Source organism: Hemiscyllium ocellatum, chromosome 5 (genome assembly GCF_020745735.1).
Source record: "Hemiscyllium ocellatum isolate sHemOce1 chromosome 5, sHemOce1.pat.X.cur, whole genome shotgun sequence".
NCBI lineage: Eukaryota > Metazoa > Chordata > Chondrichthyes > Orectolobiformes > Hemiscylliidae > Hemiscyllium > Hemiscyllium ocellatum.
In genome coordinates, this window is record NC_083405.1 from 123,608,340 (window position 1) to 123,631,459 (window position 23,120).

The window sequence follows — 23,120 nt, forward strand, 5'->3', positions numbered from 1 at the left end:
AAGGAGAAGGAAAGGAGGACCAAATAAAGGGGGGAGTAAGCTCACGTGGAGCAAAAACATCAGCATAGACTTATTAGGTTTGTTTCTTTAGCTATTTTTTAGTTTTAACACCCTTGCAACACAAGGACAATGCTTGTTATAAAGTCATTGTGCAATTTACATTCTCTTCCACTTCTTCTTCTCTTGCAGATGGCTATAATTCCTAGTTGTTTGGAAAATTTAAAAATAGTGTAACTCTTGATACTGGCATTGCTACAATAGACACAGATTAACACATATTCTACACAATCCTCACAATTATCTGAAACTATTATCTGAAGCAATTATCTGAACTATTAGTAGCTCCAATTGTCTATGTCACTGAACTGTAACAACTGTGCAAAATACCAGTCTGTGATCATGATAAATTATTACGACCACAAATTTTAAAACATCAAATTTTAACTCAGTATTTCATTAGTCTTTGAAAGGAAGCATAAATTTTCCCCCTCATATCAGTTCAGTGTTTCATACAGACAGAAAATGGACAGCTTAAATCCTGACTTGATATACTTCTGAGGAGACTATTACATCACTTCATGATTCAGTCTGCACTGTTGGTGGTATCTTCATTTGGGCAAAATGTTAAATAGATTCTCTATCTGCCTTTTTAGATGAAAGATGGTAAATATTGTTAAAAAGAAAAATTCAAATCATTTTGTCTTGTACTCACCAGGACTGGCACGCAAGAAATGAAATGTAAAAAGCTTAACCAGTTCAAACAGCATGACATGACATTACTGATTGTTTGGGCCATGTTGACACAGAGATGCAGCAGGAGCTGTTACATTTCTTTTCCCTGCATTGAACAGGGTCCTGTGTGTTTATAAGCAGAGCTTCTAGCATGCAGAACTGCATCACACTGTGCTTTTAAGTAGTCTAATAATGATTTTAAATTTGTTTCTGATGTTATTCTTGGCACAATCAGGATTATTTTGTCCATATCCAATAGCAAATGCACATCTAACATTTGGCAGGTTTATGATATATATTCAAATTCAGGATTCTGTTCTGTGTAGGCAAAAGGATCTAATTCATAGATCCTTTTTATTGAGAAGACGATCAGGGGATTATTAATCCCTATTACATTTCCCATTCCAAAGACTGACAATGCACGGAGAGAAAAAATATTTCCTTATTTCTGTCTTGAATGGGTAACCCTTTATTTTTAAACTATAATACTTAGTTCTAGAGTCTCCCACAACAGCAACCATCCTTTCGACATCCACCTGGTCAAGATCCCTCAGGATTTCGTATGTTTCAATTAAGTCACTCTGACTCTTCTAAACTCCAGAGGCCTGGTCTGTCTCGCCTTTCCTTATAACAAATCCACTCATTTTAACAATTAGTCCAGTGAACTTTCTCTGACGTTCTTCCAATGCATTAACATCTTTCCATACATATGGTGATCAGGACTACACACAGTACTCCAGGTGTGGTATCAGCAGTTCCCTGTATAACTGAAGCATAACTTTCTTACTCTTGTATTCTATTCCCCTTGTAATAAACCAAAACATTCTATTAACTTTCCTGTTTACTTTCTGTATCTGCATAATAACCTTCTGTGATTCATGCACCCGGACACCCAGATCTCTTGCAAGTCAGAACTGTATATCTTTGTTTATTCTTCTTGCCAAAACAGACAATTTCACACTTTCTAATGTTGTACTCCATTTGCCAGATTTCTAACCACACACTGAACCTCTCTGTATCCCTTTGCATCCATGAGGTGGAGATATCGGTGTTGGACAAAGTCAGAAGTTACATGGCACCAGGTGAGAGACCAACAGGTTTATTCAAAATCACAAGCACTGCTCCTTCATCGGGTGAAGTCACTTCCTGAGACTTCTGACTTTGTAGGTTTCTTAGGTCATCTTCATAGCAATACCATTACCAAAAGTGGCATTATTTTTCAATCTTCAAAACAATTAGGAATTCTAGTCATCAGTTGGAGAATTCCAAGAGAGGGAACATGTAAGTTGCATAATGACTTTTTAAGACGTGGTAACCTTATGTCGCAAGTGTGTCAAATTTATGTAATAGGGACAGAACTGAAACAAGGCATTCAGCCTAACAGGTATGTACTGATGTTTTTGCTCCTCATAATCCTCTACAAATTGTTTTCTCTCAATCTTTTGTCCTTCATATGTTTATCCAGATTTTCCTTCAATAAATCTGTCCTATTATGCATTAAGTGCCAAAATTGCAATGAATTTATTTGTTTCTTTTTTGATGGACAATCGCAATTCATTCCAAAATGTGCAGCCTGCACTGAACCCAGCAAATTATCCATTATAATCATGTCTGTGTTCAAGTTCTACTTTATTCACAGCTCACAGAACTTTGAGGCCCATTTCTTCAAAAAGCACTTTGACATCATACTCCATGGAATACCATTCAGGAAAGTTTGACAAACCTTCAGTTCCCAGACCAATAAAGATAGCTGAAGGCATCAGTGGCCTCGCTTAAACTTAAACTACTTAAACTTTAACATTCTGAGTAAAACATACTCAATTTATGCTGGACTGCACCAAATGATGAAACCAATTTGCAATTCATGCACTAGTACAAAGCACAGTTTGAGCCTCAGCAAACCTTCTCTTGCAAACTGTAGACTAGGTCAACCAAGGAATCTTCTTGGATGGATGTGACAACTTATGTTTTTAATGTTCCATCATGGAGGGGTGGCCATCTTAATCGCAGACATGTGAAGGAAAATCAGAAGGGCTGAAGGGAAGTAACTAGGATTTGATGTTCAATCGTCATACACTCTATGACTCTATGTACTGATCCGTGGACACTTTTTGTGTTTTCCTCTTGAGGATCACATATAAACACAAGTTACAAAGCCATTTTCAACTCTTTTGGAGTGTGTTTATGAGTATGAGGGTCTCATGTTTGTGCTTGTGGACTTGAGGTTCTTATGTATGCCAGTTTTTTTTAAAAGGTTAGACTACTTACAATGTGGAAACAGGCCCTTCAAGAGCAACCCATCCAGACCAATTCCCCTACATTTACCCCTTCACCTAACATTACGGGCAATTTAGCATGGCCAATTCACATGTGGAAGGACACCGGAGCACCTGCAGACACGGGGAGAATGTGCACAGACAGTTGCCTGAGACGGGCATTGAACCCAGTGCTGTGAGGCAGCACTACTAAGCACTGTGGCCACCGTGCATTGACTCCGGAATGTGTGCAACAAGGCTGGGCTTAAGTGTTAGGCTTTAACTTACGAAGGTTACAGCCAAAGAAATATCCCCTTGTCACCCCTGCACTGGAGGTAAAGGAATACCCAGATTCTAAGTAGAGATCAGCAGGTCAAACAAAATGCAACAGGAAAACAAAAGGACTCTAGCTCACCTTGCCAGCTGGAATTCCGTCATGGTCAAAAGGAATCAGAACCGGTTCTCAACCCAACCAGCAAAACTAAAAATCTTGATATTGATTGTTCAACAACAGTGTCATCATCACCTGTAACCTCCACTGCATGGCCACACCTGTCCACTCTTCACAAAAAATTCAAATGTATGTCGCATTTCTTTTTTAAAAACTCTTTTAAACTCCCCTCTTCGTTCTGATCTGTGTGCCCGTGTGCTACGTTACTAATTACATAAAACAGTACAGCACAGGGGCAGATTCTTCGGCATTGATCATGATACCATTCTAAACTAATACCATCTGCCATCAATTCTTCTTGCATTTAGTAATTAATAAATCTACTCTTTATTCACTCAAAAACGCTTGATTAAATTGATGATTTTTAAAACATAACTTAATTTGGGTCTGGGAGAAAGCTATCCACAACGAAGGATCCATTTTTAAATTAACTTTGAACGAATGAATGCGTGTTTTATTGACACCCATATCTACGGAGAAAAAGTGAAAAGTGTTCTGTCACCACAATCCGGCGTTGTTTTGAGATACAAAAGAATGAAAACAAAGTATCGAACTAGAATTCAGCTTCATTGGCCTGAGTCCCAGTACTTATTAAGGTTTCTGACCTGGGCTGCGACTGGAGCCCCTGCTCCACCATCGCTGCAGCTGATGTCTCGCTGCTGTAAAACCAGCCCAGAGAGGGTAGGGGTGGTGACGGTGAATAAAGCGCGATTGGGGGTGTCCGATCTAAAGCCATAACAAATTGGGGAATCTTTCCCAGGGTCCGGTAACTCTCCGCCTTAGCAGACTGGGTACCAGCAACAACTTCCATTTGTACTCATTTGATCTTTGTTTAAATTCGATTTGATTTATTGTCACGTTTATTGATTACAAATACAGTGAAAAGTGTGGTTTCGTGTCACCACTCCGGCGCCATCTTAAAACACTGCAAATAAACCTAAACACAGAATATAAAGCGAGAATGAAGTTTATCTTATAGTCTTATCTCAAAGTTAGGTGGCCTTTGGAACAACTCCCGCCCGTAGCTCAGCCGTGTTTCTGAGTTCACGTTCCCCCGCCTTAGTGCTTCGAGTCCGTGCGGCTAAACCCATGACATTGCATATTTGTACAGCGCCGTGAAAATAATAAAACATCCCATTAGGCTTCACAGGAGTGCCAGGCAATGAAAATTGCCAGTAAGCCATAAAAAATGACTTTGAAATCGGTGACAATAATTTGACTATAGAGGTAGATTTTAAGCAGAGTTTTAAAGAACAGAGGTAAAGGGAAGTAGTTTTAGTAGGATTTCCAGAGTTTAGGATCAAGACTGGTGAGAAGGAAGTGGAGGATGGAAATGAGGTCAGATCTAGAGAGTGCAGAGACCTTGCATGGTTTTAAGGCTGAAGAGCAAGAGCAAGGACTTTGTCTTGATCTTTAGGTTAGGTTACTTACATTGTGGAAACAGACCCTTCGGCCCAACAAGTCCACACTGACCCGCTGAAGTGCAACCCAGCCATACCCCTACATTTACCCCTTACCTAACACTACGGGCAATTTAGCATGGCCAGCCGATTCACCTGACGTGCACATCTTTGTGACTGTGGGAGGAAACCGGAGCACCAGGAGGGTGAACAGCAGACACAGGGAGAACATGTCACATGTCCACACAGTCAGTCACCTGAGGCGGGAATTGAACCCGGGTCTGTAGCGCTGTGAGGCAGCAGTGCTAACCACTGTGCCACCGTGTCGCCCACAAAGCCCCTTGTTAGAACTCAGTGAAGTGTGTATATTTGTGGATGCCACACGGTAAGATAGACATGGCTGCATTGGACAGAATGCAGAAACGATTTATAAGACTGGTTCCAAGAATGAGAAACTTCAGTTAAGCGGATAGATTGAAAAGTTGGCAGTATTCTCCTTGGAAAGAAGAAGGCTTAATGGAGAATTCTTAAACATTTGCAAAATCATGAGCAGACTGGATAGGGCGAAGCTTATAATGGGAACGAGAATGTGAGAGCATAGATTAGGGTAAGGAAATGTGGCGGAGACTAAGAAAAATCTGCATATGTTGGAATTGGAGGTAGACAGACAGGAGCCCGTAAGTGTTTAAAATCTGATTGAAGATTTGTAGCTCGGGTATCCGTTGTTGTGGTTCTGCTCGCCGAGCTGGAAGTTTTTGCTGCAAACGTTTCGCTCCCTGGCTAGGGAACATCATCAGTGCTGTTGGAGCCTCGTGTGAAGCGCTGCTTTGATGTTTCTTCCGGTATTTATATTGGTTTGCATACATACAAATCACTACAGCTGAAACTGACACCCGGAAGCGGCAAGAACAAACCAATATAAATACCGGAAGAAACATCAAAGCAGCGCTTCACACGAGGCTCCAACAGCACTGATGATGTTCCCTAGCCAGGGAACGAAACGTTTGCAGCAAAAACTTCCAGCTTGGCGAGCAGAACCACAACAGACAGGAGCCTCCTGATACTGCCTGGTTTGCTGTGTTCTTCTAGGCTCCTGGAAGTGGGTTCAATTGAGACTTTCAAGGAAGCATTGGATGATTATTTGGATAGAAATAGCATGCAAGAAGTCCAAATGGCCTCCTTCTGCACTAACAATTCTGTGATTCTGAAGAGGTCAAGAGATGGGAGATGTGAAACCTCTATCCTCTGACAGTGCCAGTGAAGCTTTAACCAATCAGCTTTGCTGTTTTTGCCCTGCCTTCAGCTGCTTGGACCCTAATCTCTGGAATCCTGTGATAGAGTCATAGAGAGTCAGAGAGATGTACAGCATGGAAACAGACCCTTCTGTCCAATCTGTCCATGCCAACCAGCTATCCCACCCCAATCTAGTCCCACCTGCCAGCACCCGGCCCATATCCCTTCAAACACTTCCTATTCATATACCCATCCAAATGCCTCTTAAATGTTGCATTTGTACTAGCCTCCACCACATCCTCTGGCAGCTCATTCCATACATGTACCACCTTCTGCATGAAAAAGTTGCCCCTTAGGTCTCTTTTATATCTTTCCCCTCTCACCCTAAACCTATGTCCTCTAGTTCTGGACTCCCCGACCCCAGGGAGAAGACTTTGTCTATTTATCCTATCCATGCCCCTCATAATTTTGTAAACCTCTATAAGGTCACCCCTCAGCCTTCGATGCTCCAGGGAAAACAGCCCCAGCATGTTCAGCCTCTCCCTGTAGCTCAAATCCTCCAACCCTGGCAACATCCTTGTAAATCTTTTCTGAACCCTTTCAAGTTTCACAACATCTTTCCGATAGGAAGGAGACCAGAATTGCATGCAATATTCCAACAGTGGCCTAACCAATGTCCTACAAAGCCGCAACATGACTCCCAACTCCTGTACTCAATACTCTGACCAATAAAGGAAAGCATACCAAATGCCTTCTTTACTATTCTATCTACCTGCAACTCCACTCCGTAGGAGCTATGAACCTGCACTCCAAGATCTCTTTGTTCAGCAACACTCCCTAGGACCTTACCATTAAGTGTATAAGTCCTGCTAAGATTTGCTTTCCCAAAATCCAGCAACTCGTATTCATCTGAATTAAACTCCATCTGCCACTTCTCAGCCCATTGGCCCATCTGGTCCAGATGCTGTTGTAATCTGAGGTAACCCTCTTCGTTGTCCACTACACCTCCAATTTTGTGTTAAACCTTTCTGTCTCTCCCAGATTGCCTCCTTTTGAAATGTTCCATTCAAACCTACCTGTCTTAACCCAGCTTTTAGTCATCTGTCCCAATGCCCATTTATGTGACTTGGTGTCAAAATCTAAGTGATGACCGATGCTGAAATGAGTTGCCTTTGGGCCATTTTATTGTGCCAAAGGCACTATACAAAAGCATTACTCTACTTTTTGTCATTTACATAAATGATTTGAATGTGAGCATAAGAGGTGCAGTTAGTAAGTTTGCAGATGACACCAAAATTGGAGGTGTAGTGGACAGCGAAGAGGGTTACCTCAGATTACAACAGGATCTTGATCAGATGGGCCAATGGGCTGAGAAGTGGCAGATGCTGTCCTTTAATTATCATTTTGATTAATTATTTTACACTTTTCCTAAGTTGATTTACATCGCAGCACTTGTCATCATGATGTGACCCGAATGAGTGAGTAGCCAGGGTCGCCCAGTTGATTTGTTTACACAGACTCTCCACCCCGTGTCCAAAGCATTAACTGCAGTTTGAAAAAATAAACTCAGCTTGACTCACATCCTTTTTTAAAAAAACACAATCACTCGACTTATTAAACACGCCTGATTTCATTGCATTCTTCACCCACGCATCAAAAGGCAGCGTGCAGTGGTACCTAGAGTGGGGAAGTCTGTTTCGCTGCACAAAGAGAATCCCTACAGTGCGGAAATGGGCCATTCGGCCCAACAAGTCCATACTGACTCTCCGAAGAGCATCTCACCCAGGCTCACCCCATCGCTTTAATTCTACATTTCCATTGGCTAATCCACCTACACATCCCTGGGCGCGATGGGCAATTTAACCTGGCTAATCCATTTATTCTGCACATTTTTGGGCTGTGGGAAGAAACTGGAGAACCCAGCAGGAAACCCACGCAGGCAATCGCCCGCGGGTAGAATTGAAGCCGGGTCCCTCGCGCTGTAAGGGAGCAGTGCGAGCCACCGTGCCGGTTGAACGCGGGAGGGAGGAGGTTTCTCGACTGGAGTTATTGCAATCCCCACGTCAATCACACGCATTTAATAATGTGCAATCATGGAGCACGCACCCCTTCAGTGGACGCCGAGGAAATGCATGCGGGTTGACTTTGCTCATTTCCTTAACTGTCTCCTTTTGCACACGTTTGCTAAAATAAAACCAAATCGAGATGGGACACGATATCCCGGATTTGTGGGGAGAGGAGGGGAGGTGTAACAGGCCAAAATCCGGCACTGGAGCTGCCGCCCTGGTCTGTAGGAGCTGCGCAGATCCCACTGGTATTTTTTATGTACGGCGATCCTTGCTTTTACAGGCTGTAGGTGTTTTATCTCCCCCCCCCCCTCGCCCTTTTCAAAAAACTGGTTGCACGTTAAATCCTCCTTACAGGGGGAATTTTGCAATTTAAGGCAAAATAAAACAATTTAGGAACATTGGCTAACCACACTCTTCAAACAGCAGATACGAGAAAAATAAAGTTTGAGCAAAATATGTCTCCAGAAGTCGTAGGAGGTTCTTGAGTTTTTTAAAATAATAAATATCCAGCAGCGCCGCCCTTTGCTTGTTGAACTTATAACACTTTATAAGGATCACAATATACTTGTACCCTGGAACTTTGGTTCTAGAGAGAGAGATATGCTGAGTCTATTCCTGATGAAGGGCTTTTGCCCGAAACGTCGATTTTCCTGCTCCTCGGATGCTGCCTGACCTGCTGTGCTTTTCCAGCACCACTCTAATCTAAACTCTGGTTTCCAGCATCTGCAGTCCTCACTTTTGCCTAGAGAGATGTGCTGAGCAGAGTTTGTGTGTGAGTGAGATTAAAATAAACTGGAAAAATTATTCGAGTTTGGGATCAAACACTTTGTTATCAGTCACCAATGCGTTACATTGTTGCGGTTTCCTCCCCGCGGCCGTCAGTATGGTTCAAACGATACAATGTGTCAGGACTTTGAACACAGCCGTGCAGTCAGATTGACACCAGCACCATCGAGTGAACTCTTCACTTCCTGAAACTTTACATTTTAAAAACTTTCCACAAGAAGTTCCCCTCCCCCTTTAAACGTGGGACAGACGGCTGTTGACAAGCGCTTTAAACATCGTTTCCCCCGTTGCATTCTGTGATTTGATTTCACAGGGCGTGGATTTTCAGAAAGGGGGCATATTGTTATTTCAATCGCGTCCATCCCTTTAAAAAGTAAACGTGCGGTCTCTCCCTATCTCAATGTGCGTTTGTTTTCGTCTGGAGTCTCTCTTGATTGGGAATTGCTACACTCACGTGTGCTGGCTAAAGGGCGAAGAGACAACAATAACAGACAGCTCCTCAAAGCCAAGAGCCCCGTGTTTAAAGCTGACTGTAATGGCTCAGGCACTTTCGGGAGGATTGACAAATTAAAAACTCCCCCGAGATGAAGGGTTGTTGCAGTTGGAGACGATTTTAGGAAGGGGGTTTTCAGAGGGGGTTAGACAGCATCGTATCTCCTCTTCCTTGTCAGGAGAGAGAGAGAGAGAGAGGTTTCAGCTAAACGCAGGTTCAAGTGCAGGAATCTCCCGAATCCCTGCCTCCCTCCTTCCCCTCTATCCAGGAGACTCGATGGGAAGCACAACCGTGGATTCCAGTAAGAGGAAAAGCGGGATGAAGAGGAACAAGAGGCGCATGTTGCGCCTGAATATCCCGGTAGGTGCAGTCGCTGTCCTCCCGTCCCCTCCCCTCTGTAGCGTGTTTATAAAGCGAGACTGGCGGGGGTGTTTGTTTTGTTATGGGAGGTGGTGTCTCAGCGCCAAGCTGCAGCCTGGCTCATGGTCAGAGGTAAACACTGCAAGCGAGGCTCGTTGGACATCGGGAAGTTGAGACAGGAAATTCTGTTGCAGTTGCCTTCTTCCACAAGGGAAGCCAGGCGATGAGGCTCAGCCTTGAATTCGGGGTATCGAGGCCGATTGAACACATCACAAGAATTCCTTCAGTTGAATGAAATGTACCTGGTCCAGGGTCCGCAGAGAGACACAATTAAATACAAAGGGATGTCAATACATTCCATTTACTCTTTTTTTTTCAGAAGAGGAAATTATTGAGTAGAGCAGAGTTCAAAGAGCGACGTATGGGGCTCATTAAAACGGAATTTCCTTTTTTTGGGGGCGGGAGGTGGAAGAGGCGAACTTAGCAGCATTACCTGTGCGAATGAGCTCCTTGCGATCGAAAGCAGCATCGCAATTTCTTGATAGTTGGGACAGGGAAGTAGGTTTATTGTAAATACAGTCGAATGCACTATTAACTCTTCCACTTTTTCTTAACCGAAGCCAACGTTTTTGGTAGGAAGAATTGTCTTGAAAGCTCAGCCTTTCTGGATTGATTGTAACCTGCTGAGTCATGTACAAACACCAAAAGCATGTGGGTGGTTAGCTAATTGAAGTCTGAATTCCTGTCCAAGTATTTAAATCCAACACCATTTCAAAGAGGGACGAACGCAAATCCAAAGGGAATAAAGTTGAAAGTATTTGGCTTTTGCTTTGTGACAATTTATCTTCATTTGTTAAATGGCATGATAGAAGATGCCAGAGTAACAGTAGCACATACCATACTAATTCACATATAGGGAAATTATTTTTGGTTATTGTGACCATGATTTACTTGGGTCAGAGAAACTGGAGTGGGTTCCCTTCTTAGCTTCTGCATCAACTAAAGGGTTGTTAAACTGCTACTGAGAGTGGAACCAGTAATAGAGAGATCATCTATCCATCCAGCTGTGTGAATTCCTCCAATCTAGTCATGCAGAAAGATAGTGCCTAACTCAAGAACTGAGCTCCATTTTAGAGGAATTCCAGCTGACATCCAAATTAAGGGCTAAATTAATTTTACATCGTCATTTTAGTTGAACTTGCTCTGATATTGATTCACGGACAACATTCCTTCAAAAATCTCTAATGCCCTTTAGAGAATCTGCAGTACTTACCTGATCTGGCCTACATGTGACCCCAAAAGTACAACAATATGGTTGATTCTTAACTGGCCTCTGGGCAATTAGGAATGGGTAATAAATGCTGGTTCAGCCACTGGCAGGAACAGTTTGTTTCTTAAAAAACATAACCTGAGCACGTTCAGTTGAATTTGACGTCAAAGGCAGGTGAACCTTGAGACCATTTCTGCCAGCATTAACAGTGAGAATGGATAAATATTGGACTTGACTGGGATCCCAATTTATAAGAGAACTGAATTCCAGGCAATGATATAGAGCCAGTGACTTGTGCAGCAGGTAATCAGAGCCAAGGGCAGTAAGGTCAAGCCTGGAACACTTCTACGCCAGCCGTAGGGCTTGATGTGATTGATGTTCACGACCATGAGTGGAGGCTGAGGGGTGACCTTATAGAGGTTTATAAAATCATAAGGGGCATGGATAGGGTAAATAGACAAAGTCTTTTCCCTGGGGTGTAGGAGTCCAGAACTAGAGGGTCTAGGTTTAGGGTGAGAGGAAAAAGATATAAAAGAGACCTAAGGGGCACCTTTACATGCAGAGGATGGTGTGTGTATGGAATGAGCTGCCAGAGGAAGTGGTAAATGCTGGTACAATTTCAACATTTAAAAGGATCTGGATGGGTATATGAATAGGAAGGGTTTGGAGGGATATGGGCCAGGTGCTGGCAAGTGGGACTAGATTAGGTTGGGATATCTGGCCGGCATGGATAAGTTGGACTGAAGGGTCTGTTTCCGTGCTGTGCATCTCTATGACTATAAGTGGAACTCCATGGGCCTGCAGCTTTCTTGAAAAAATGAAGCCATGAGAAAAGTGCTGCACTGTCTTTCAGCTGAATGGATAACTGCAGACCCAGCCTACCCTCTGATGCAGAAATACAAATCTTCTGATGATACTATTTCTATGAACTGAGTCGTTATCCTTTGCTTCCTGGTCAATATTTATCTGTCAGTTGACAATCACTAAAAAAATAGATTGGCCCATCATTTCCTGGTGACAATAGCATTGATGTGAATGGTGCTCACAAAATTGTTTGAGCACAAATGCTGCAGTAATTTCAAAAAGGGGAAGCTGTCTGAATAAATGGGGAGTTTGCAGCCTGGGACATGTCTCTTCACTGTCTTTTCCACAATGGTGGCCATCCCAATGTCTGGCTAACCCAGAAAATGGGTCAGTGACATTGACTTTGTTGTACTTGTACGTGATGGATATAATTAAACCTTCTTCAAAAAAGAAGGGGGCTTGCCTTCAGTGTCATGAGGCCCATTTGGAGCCATTGAAGGTTCTATTGTGTTTATTTAAACTTGTCAGAGGCTCTATTGAAGATCAGCCAGTTGTTAATTGCTGACAATGGGCTCCTCTAGTTTGAAAAGTTAACCTTTACAAACATGAAATTTTATTTCTTCTGAACATAGAGCAGTATACTTCTAGTTTTAATTGTTGGAATTGAAACAGCATGTAATTTAAAATTATCATAAAATCATACAGTACAGATGAAGCCCTTCAGTCCATTAAGTCTGCAGTGACTAAATGACTCTAAATTTACACAAGTCCAACTATCCAACACTTGGCCCATTACCTTGAATATTATGACATTTCACGTGTTCATCCAAGTAGTTCCTGCCTCGGGCAATGCATTCCAGATACCCAACATCCTCTGGGTGGAAAAATGTTTCCTCAAATCCCCTCTAAGTCTCCTGTCTTTTACCTGAAATTTACTACCCCTTGACCTTTACATGAAGGAGGATGGCTGCTTCCTACCTATCCTGTCCATGTCCCACATAACCTTATACACCTGATTGAAGTTCCCCCACACCACCTTCTCTGCTGTAAAGACAACAACCTGAGCTTATCCAACCTCTCTTTGTAGCAAATAATTATATTTCTTTTTACTTTTGCCATTTCTCTTCTCTTCCAATGCTATCTTTTTTTCAATCTCTGGTTCTCTTTCCGAGTCTAACTGATATTGAACACTGTAATTGGAATGGTACAATGTTCTCCTTTAGTGCTGTAATCATTCAGGCTGGCTGTCTGCATGAGCAAGTCATCTCGTCCTCAGATCTATCCCATAGACTGGGCATGTTTTCCTTATCCATTGCCCTTCTAGTTCCCATTTGTAGCAAGGGTGGTGAGTGCCTAGAATGCGCTGCCAGAGGAGATGTTGGAAGGAGACACAACAGCAGCATTCAAGAAGCACTTGAATTAATACTTGAATATGAAGAGAACAGAGGGACAAAGTTCCTGTAAATGAGGACAATTTTAATATGGAAGGGGAAAATATGTTGGCACAGGTTTGAAGGACTGAAGGCTGTATTGTTCTTTGTTCTACCTCATGTTGTCATTCCTTCTCTTGCCATACGGGCCTATGAGTAGTGCGAATATTCTGTGTGTATGTGTCTCGAGTCCTCTTGTAATTTTGAACACATCAATCAAATTTCCTCTCAAGAGGAAAACAATATCATCTTATATAATTCAATTGAAGTCCCTCATTCTTAAATAATTGTTGTAAATCTTATCACATCCTTCCTAATGTTAATTACCCAGAATTGAACAGGATGGCTCAGTGGTTAGCACTGCTGCTTCACAGTGCCAGGGACCCAGGTTCAGTACCAACCTCAGGTGCCTGTCTGTGTGGAGTTTGCATGTTTTCCCTGTGTCTGTGTGGGTTTCCTCTGGGTTCTCTGGTTTCCTCGCACAGTTCAAAGATGTGCAGGTTAGATGGATTGACCATGCTAAATTGTCTGTACTGCCAGGTGTGTGCAGGCTAATTGGATTCACCATGGGAAATGCAGAGTTATACGTTAGGGGCCTAGGTTGCTGTGGACTTGATGGGCTGATTGGCCTGTTTCCACACTAGGGATTCTATGAATACAGTACTCTGTAGATGTCATCATGAGTCCCTCAAAACAGGGATGATGTGTTCATGGTTAATATAACCCTGGGTGATTCAGCATGCCAGTCCTGGAGCCAAGGTCCATAGGCATAGAAGCCAAGACTTGCTCTGAGTAAGAGGAAGTTCTTGAGCTCTCTCTCCTCGATGTTCATATCTCTATCACAGCAGCATTTGCTTAGTCAGATTCTTATTGCATGGTTTGTGAGATGAGGTGCCAGCGCATAGCTGGGTTTCATGTCAAGTTCCTCCCACGATTACTTCCTGTTTCACTCAGGCCTTCAGAGTATCCTTTTAAAATAATTTTCCTGTCCTCCTTGGGTGACATCCTTAAGAGAAGGGCATCTGCTTCAGAAGCCAACTATTTGGCAGTGTCCAGAGAAGTCCAGCTGATTTGGGATGATGAATAATGCTATAGGAATTGGTTTCAGTGAGAATGCTGCCTCAGTGTTGTTTTATGTTTGACCCCACTGTGTCCTTTGGAAACACCGCTGTTGGAAGTTCACCAGCATTCTGACTTGAGTCTACTATATGGAAAAGGTAGTGACAACAACAGCATCATTATATTGATGATCGAAATATTGGGGTGCAGGGCACAATTTCAAGATTTGCAGATGACAAGACTTGGAAGCATTGTGAACTTTGAGGAAGTTAATGATAGATTTCATGAGGTTCTTTACAGGCTTGTGGAATGCACAGACACATGGCAAATAAGGTTAATGCAGAGAGCTATGAAGTCTTTTTTGTAGTAAGAACAAGGTCAGGAAATATAAAATGAAGGATGCAATTTAAAAAGTAATGGAGGAAGAGAGTTGCTTGGGGATTTTATATGCCCAAATCATGGAAAAGTAATTTTAAAAATACATACAGGCTTTGTAAATTAAGAAATGAAACACACAAACAAGGAAGTTATAGTGAACCTTTGGAGAATACAGATCCAGTCTCAACTTGGACATTGACTCGATGGGGATACTTTTCAACCTAAACAGGCTGAGAGCCCATTAGCAAACTTTGTCAGAAATTTTTTTAATGTTGCCTTTAATGCCTTGTAACTAAAAGAATACATATGAGAAGAATCACAAAGAGAAACAAGTGTCAATCAAATCGATACCAAGGATTTAAAAAAAAATTAATGAGTTCCTGTATATTTCCTACAGGAACAACGTAGGAAGGTGAGAGAGAACTTTGGAAGAGGCACAAGGAAATGTTGAGTTGGAATGAAAATGCAGGGGAAAGTGCAAAACTAAACACTGCTGCTCCCATTTGTTAATACCATCGTTGGGCATGCAGCAATTTAAGTCTGAAAGGAAAAATAGCAATTTTTTTCCCCCTCAAATGGCAAATAATCTGATCATTTGTTTAATTTATTCTTTGTGTACAGCTTGGCTGCAATATTTGTTTAAGTAATGTTGGCCAGTAAATTGCTTTTGAAGTGCAGTCAAGACATTTCGAGACATCCTGAAGACTGGAAGGAACTCTCACCAGCAATTTTCACACATTAAAGGGACTGAAGACTAACAAATTTCTGGGCTAGGTGCCATATTTCCTAGGGTGCTGAAGGAGATGGAACAAATCTGCAGGGCACAGGCTAAAGTGATGGCAAATTCAATGGGCCTTGGAGAATTGCTCAAGATTAGAAGCTGGCAAGTATGAAGTTGGTATTTATAAAAATAGGACTCATTAGAGCTGCTTAATTGCAAGGCTATAAGACTGGAGGAGATTACACATGGGAAAGGGCACAAGGCCATGGAGGCTTTTGAAAGCCAAGGATTAACATTTTAAAATTGGGGTGTTGGTTCTAGTGCAGGTCAGTGAACACAGGAGTAATGGGTGGAACATACCTTCCTGAGAGTTAAAAAACAAGTAATGAGTTAATTAAGTTCTTAAAATGAGGGGTAATTTTATTGAGGTTGATAAAATCATGAGGGGCATAGATAAGGTGAATAGCAAAGGTCTTTTCTCCAGGGTAGGGGAGTTCAAAACTAGGGGGTATAATTTTAGGGTGGGAGGACAAAGATTTAAAAGACCTGAGGGGCAACTTTTTCACAGATGGGGAGCAGGGTTTTCATATGTGGAATGAACTGTCAGAGGAAGTAGTGGATGCAGGTACAGTTACAACATTTAAAAGACATTTAGACAGGTACAGGAATAAGAAAGGTTTAGAGGGATATGGGTCAAATGCAGGCAAATGGGACTAGTTTAGTTTGGAAAACCTGTTCGATATGGATGAGTTGGACAGAAAGGTTTGTTTCTATGCTGTATGATGACTCTAAGATGCAGGAGCAGAAACAAGCCATTCAGCCCATTGCATCTGCTCAACCTTGTATTTGTGGTACTTCTAAATGTACCATAAACAGCTGAGAACCCAGTAATGAGGGCTGTAGAGCCCTACTAGAAACAGTCTTCCAGTCACAAAAGCACCCAATGACCATAACCATTATCTACCTGATACTAAGCCAACTTTCAGTCTAACTTGACTGATTTATCGTTTTCATGTGTATTGAAATACAATTGACAGTGTTGTATTGCGAGCTGTACAGGCAAAGTGCAACAGGGTGGCAGAACAGAGTGCAGAGTACAGTGTTCCAACCACAGAGGAGATGCAGAGAGAGAGAAGAAAGATAGCATTTGAGAGGTCTGTTCAAAAATCTGTTAACAGTGGGGAAGAAGCTGTTATTGAATTTGTTCATGCTTGTATTCAAACCTTTATGTTTTCTATCCAATGAAAGAGGGTGGAAAACGGGTGAGAGGGGTCTTTAATCATGTTGATTGCTTTCCCGAGGCAGTGGGAAGTATGGATGGAATCAATGGATGGAAGACTGGTTTGTGTGATGGGCTTGGCTGTGCTCACAACTCTGTGTAGTTTCTTGCAGTCTTGGAAAGAGTCATTGCCATACCAAGCTCTGATGCACCCAGATAGTATGCTTTCTATGGTGCATCTATAAAAATTAGTAAGAATCTTTGTGGACATGCCACATTTCCTTAACATCCTGAATAAGTAGAGGTGTTGTTGTGTTTTTGTGACTGTCGTGTTGACATGAGTGGACCAGGATAGTTTGTTGGTGATCATCACTCCTTGGAACTTGGAGCCTGTTGTAGACATCCTTATTATCAAGATGTTCCAGGGTTGTATGTTGGACCAGGGCGATGGCATCTGCTGTGGACCTGTTGCATCAGGATGTGAATTGGAAAATATAGTCGTTTGAGTTGATGTGGGCCATGACTAAAGTCTCAAAGCACTTCATAATTATGGAGATCAGAGCCACCGAATGGTAGTCATTGTGGCATGCTGCATGATTTTTCTTTGGCACTAGGATGATGGTGGTTTTCTTGAAGCCGGTGGGGACTTAAGATTGTTGTGAGGAGAGGTTAAAGATGCCTGCAAATGCAGGACATGCACCAGATCAGGTAACACCTTTGGAGAGGCCTTTCAGGTCAGTATCTTTTCTCCAGATCTTCATGTTGTGCTTTCATCAATCACCAGTCTGTTTGGTATGTATTTGTCCTGGGTCTAAAGGAGGTTTTGCTAGTCACCACTTCAGATCATAGTAAGGAGAAGTTGAAGATGACAGTGAATACTCCTGCCAGCTGGTCCACATGGGATCTGAGTGCATGGCCGAGGACTGCATCCAGGCCAATTGCTTTCCAAGGGCTCACTCCCAAGAAGGTTGATGTAACATCTGCGGCAATGACTATAGGTACAGGAGTATCCGAGATACGTGACATTGCATTACTGTCTTTCTATTCAAAGTGAGCATAGAATGCATTGAGCTCGTCTGATCAGGATGGGATGTACTGTTACCTGTGATTCTGTTCAACTTCACTTTGTAGCCTGTTATGTCATAAACCTTGCCACAAACAATGGATGGGGTCCGTGTGGTTTGTTTGGGAGTCAAGCTTAGTTTGGTATTGCCTCTTGGCGTCTCTGATGACCTTATGAAGGTTGTATCTGGATTTCCTGTATAGATCATGGTTGCTCGACTTGTATGCCTCAGGCCTGGATTTCAATAGCGAGTGGATCTCTTGGTTTATCCATGGTCTCACTCTGTTGGATCCCCAAGCTGTCTAAGTTTTGAGCAATTTGTCATTTCCTTAAGATACTGTGAAAACTTTGCTCAAATCCATGTAGACGACGTAGAGTCATAGAGATGTACAGTACGGAAACAGACCCTTCGGTCCAACTCATCCTTGCCAACCAGATATCCTAACCTAATCTAGTCCCATTTTCTAGCACTTGGCCCATATCCCTCTAAACCCTTCCTATTCATATACCCATCCAGATGTCTTTTAAATGCTGTAATTATACCAGCCTCCATCACTTGCTCTGGCAGCGCATTCTACACACACACCGCCTTCTATGTAGAAAATGTTGCCCCTTAAGTCCCTTTTATGTCTTTCCCCTCTCACCGTAAACTTCAGCCTTCCCGTTCTGGACTGCCCCACCTCAGACAAGTTGGACCGAAGGGTCTGTTTCCATGCTATACAACTGTATGACTCTATGACTCTATTTATCCTATCCATGCCCCTCATGATTTTATAAACCTCTATAAGGCAACCTCTCAGCCTCCGACACTCCAGGGAAAACAGCCCCAGCCTGTTCAGCCTCTCCCTATAGCTCAAATCCTCCAATCCTGGCAACATCCTTTTAAATCTTTTCTGAAGCCTTTCAAGTTTCACAACATCCTTCCGAGAGGAAGGAGACCAGAATTACACACAATATTCTAACATTGGCCTAACCAATGTTCTGTGCAGCCGCAACATGATCTCCCAACTCATATACTCAATGCACTGACTAATAAAGGAAAGCACACCAGGCGCCTTCTTCACTATCCTATCTACCCGTGACTCTGCTTTCAAGGAATTATAAACCTGCACTCCAAGGTCTCTTTGTTCAGCAACATTCCCCAGGACCTTACCATCAAGTGTATCAGTCCTACTCTGATTTGCTTTTCCAAAATGCAGCACCTCACATTTATCTAAATTAAACTCCATCTGCCACTTCTCAGCCCACTGGCCCATCTGATCAAGATCCGTTGTACTCTGAGGTAATCTTCTTCACTGTCCACTACACCTCCAATTTTGGTGTCGTCTGCAGATTTACTACTCACTTACTAACTCCTATGTTCACATCCAAGTCATTTATATAAATGATGAAAAAAAGTGGACCCAGCACCAAACCTTGTGGCACTCCACTGGTCACAGGCTTCCAGTCTGAAAAACAACCCTCCACCACCACTCACTGTCTTCTACCTTTGAGCCTGTTCTGTATCCAAATGACTAGTTCCCCCTGTATTCCATTAGAACTAACCTTGCTAACCAGTCTCCCATGGGCAACCTTGTCGAATGCCTTACTGAAGTCCACATAGATCACATCTACTGCTCTGCCCTTATCAACCCTCTGAGTTTTTTGAAGAAGTAACACAATCAAGTTTGTGAGACATGATTTCCCATGCACAAAGACATGTTGACTATTCCTAACCAGTCCTTGCCTTTCCAAATGCATGTAAATCCTGTCCCTCAGTATTCCTTCCAACAACTTGCACACCACCAATGTCAGGCTCACCGGTCGATTGTTCCCTGGCTTTTTCTTACCACCTTTCTTAAAAAGTGGCACCATGTTTGCCAACCTCTAGTCTTCTGACACCTCACCTCAGATTTCGATGATACAAATGCCTCAGTAGGAGGCCCAGTAATCACTTCCTAGCTTCCCACAGAGTTCTCGGGTACACCTGATCAGGTCCTGGGGACTTATCCACTTTTATGCATTTCTAACCACCACCTTTGTAATATGGACATTTTTCAAGATGTCACCATCTATTTCCCCATATTCTATTTTGCATGTCCTTCTCCACAGTAAACACTGATGCAAAATACTCCTTTAGGATCTCCTCCATCTCCTGTGGTTCATACATGGACTGCCTTGCTGATCTTTGAGAGCCCTGTTCTCTCCCCCTAGCGACCCTTTTGTCCTTAATGTATTTGTAAAATCCCTTTGGATTCTCCTTAACTCAATTTGTCAAATGGCAATCTTATCTCTGCTTTTTGACCTTTTGATTTCCTTCTCAACTATACTCCTCCTGCCTTTATACTCTTAAAAGAATTCATTCGATCTTTCTTGTTTATGCCTGACATATGCTCCCTTCTTTTTCTTAACCAAACCCTCAATTTCTCTAGTCATCCAGCATTCCCTACACCTACCAGCCTTTCCTTTTATGCTAACAGGAAAGTACTATCTCTGGACTCTCATTTTTGAAGGCTTCCTATTTTCCAGCTGTCCCTTTACCTGCGAACATCTGCCCCCAATCAGCTTTTGAAAATTCTTGCCTAATACCATCAAAATTAGCCTTCATTAGTGCACTGTTGTCATGAATCCTCTTTTTATCACAGAAAATTCAGCCAAGGTATTGGAGATGACTTCCCCTCAATAAAACCCTTCTGACTTTAGTTTAAACTGTTCTTCAAATATTTTTCAAATACTTGCCTATCACTGAGGTTGGGCTCACTGATCTGCAATTTTTTTGGTATTTCTCTTTGCCAGTGATATATTACCAGTCCTCTGAAACCTCGCTAATAGCCAGAGAGCATTGGAACACAATGATCAAAGTCTCAACTCTTGCTTCCCTTGACCTGGTGATTTGTTCATTTTTCAAGCCTGCCAAACATGTCTTTATTTCCTTCCTCACTGTTTATCCCATTTGATATTTCACACTAATGTCAGCTTTGTCTTTCCACTTTACTTTGTGAAAATTGTCACAACCTCTTGCTCTAGAAGAGCAGAGGGCAGGGAGAGATGACCTGTGAGAGTGGGGTCACATGGGGTGGAGCTTGTTGACAACAATTGCTGCCTATCAGCCCATGACTCCAAAGTTTCAAATGTGGGCCTGATCTCTAATTTAGAATCGTAAAGTCATAGATATATACAGCACAGAACCAGACCCTTCAGTACAACTTGTCCATGCTGACCAGATATTCTAAGTCCCATCCAGTCCTATTTGCCAACATTTGGCCCATTTCCCTCTAAACTGTTCCTATTCATATACCCATATATATATATTCATATATGCCTTTCTAATTATTTTTATTGTACTACTCTACCACTTCCTCTGGCAAAGTCAAAAAGGGTGACACTGAAAAAACACAGCAGGTCAGGCAGCATCTGAGGATCAGGAGAGTTGACCTTGGCAGGTGGCTTTGATATGACGGTGGAAGAGGCCTAGCATTTGCATGCTCTTGGGGGAGTAAGAGGGAGAGTTGAAGTATCATGATGCACACACCAAACAATCCCACCACCCTATGGCTGACCACTTCAACTCACCTCTACCTCCCCCCCCCCCCCCCACACACACACACACACACACACACACACACACACACACACACACACACACACACACCCAGAACCACACCCACATCTCCACCCATACCCCCACAGTCTCCAATCAGATGGCATCAACATCGACTTCACTAGTTTCTAAATCTCCCCTTCCCCCACCTCATCCCAGACCCAACCCTCCAACTCAGCACCGTCCTGTTGACCTGATCTACCTGTCCAACTTCTTTCCCACCTATCCACTCCACCCTCCTCACTGGCCTATCACAATTAACCCCCACCCTCCCACTTACATCCACCTATCATCTTCCAGTGTACCTTCCCCACAGCCCCAATCCCACCCCCTAATTTACCTCTCATTCCCCTTCCCCCTCCACATTCCTGATCAGGGGTTATGCAGGAAAGATTGACTCCCCTGATCCTTGGATGCTGCCTGACCTGCTGTGCTTTTTCAGCGCTTTTTGACTCTGACCGCTCCAGTGTCTGCAGTCCTCACTTTCTCCCACTTCTTCTGCCCGTTCACTTCAATATTTGCTGAAGTGACTGAGGTGTCAGTGGGGAAGCAGTTTGGCCCAGTGATCATAACTCTATTAGTTTTAAAGTTGTTGTGGAAAAGGATAGACCTGATCTAAAAGTTAAAATTCTAAAATTTAGAATTGCATAATTGTACAATTTTGCAAAGTCCTACTTTTCAGAAATTTACCTACGTGTTTGTTCTTCTTTTTTCCTTGACTGCCCTTTTCTTGTTCCCATATACTACCCTTATGGCTTTGTTTCAATGCTCTCTCTGTCCAGCACACCCATCCTCTCCTGTCAGCTGTGTTTTTTTTCTAATCAGTATTGTGATAACCACTATCTTATTTTTAAAATATACGCCTCTTTCTACCACTTGAACTTTGTTACCAGGAATGTTGAATTGGAATTTTTATATCAAGAGTCAGTGATAACTTTATCACAGTGCCTACCTGTGCCCCTTGTTCATCAGTGTTATTTGCTTCTTATATTGAAGTATTTAATCACTAATCATTGAATAATTAATTTGTTTCCTATTATCTAGTTTTAATCTCCTTTTGCTCTTCAGAATTATTTCTAACTTTTTTTTCTTATACAATACAGCACAGGAACAGACCCTTCAGCCCACCAACTGTGTGATGATTCCTCATCCTTAGAGCCGTATTCTTCTCTCCTGAATCTATGTACGCATTTGCTTTCCCCTCACAAGTTTAAATAAATACTCCCCAGTGAAAGACTCCAAGGCCTGAACTACAGGGAGGAAATTTTCAATCCTTGGAGTCAAAGCAGCTCTTCTTTCTTTTCTCTCTCTCTGTTGCTTTCTCCTTTTCTCTTACTCTTTTTTCTTTCTCTCTCTGCCCCCCTCTCTCTCTCTGTGTCTGTCTGTCTGTCTGTCTCTCCCTCCCTCCCCCCCCCCCCCCCCCCCCACTTTCACCATCTGACTGGTCGTCACTTTCTCTGCCTGCACACCCATAAGCAATAATGTGACCATATGCAGAAGTGTGTTATCTATCTAGCTGTCAGTCTCATGGATGTGTCACTTGGTGCCAGCTGCTACTCAAGATGTGAAATTTGGAGCATGAGCATTTCTGCTGGTGATACCTTTGTAATGGTAGACAACACTGACTGCCCATATGGAACAACGTTTAATGACACTCTATCCGAGGGTCATTAAACTAAAGATTGATAGGCTTAAAAAAAGTATTGTGTCATGTCCACCTCTGAATAATTATTTCCCCATGTATGAGAACATATATGCATGTGGGGAAAAGAAAGACAATGCTGATAACTCTAAATGTACAACCACAAACATGACCT

General features: G+C 42.6%; 1 protein-coding gene across 3 annotated transcripts in view; it reads left to right on the top strand.

Moving 5' to 3' along the window:
- prkag2a (protein kinase, AMP-activated, gamma 2 non-catalytic subunit a) overlaps positions 1–23,120 on the top strand; it is a 441,401-nt gene that overhangs the window by 57,171 nt on the left and 361,110 nt on the right. The window contains exon 1 of one of the 3 annotated variants that reach the window (XM_060825155.1): positions 9,275–9,779. The exons of 1 other annotated variant lie outside the window; for it this stretch is intronic. In XM_060825155.1, coding sequence (XP_060681138.1) covers positions 9,696–9,779 — 84 coding nt within the window. In that variant the 5' untranslated portion in view covers positions 9,275–9,695. Of the gene's footprint in view, positions 1–9,274; positions 9,780–23,120 lie in introns of those variants that run through there. One more of the 3 variants, XM_060825154.1, reaches the window with a different exon arrangement.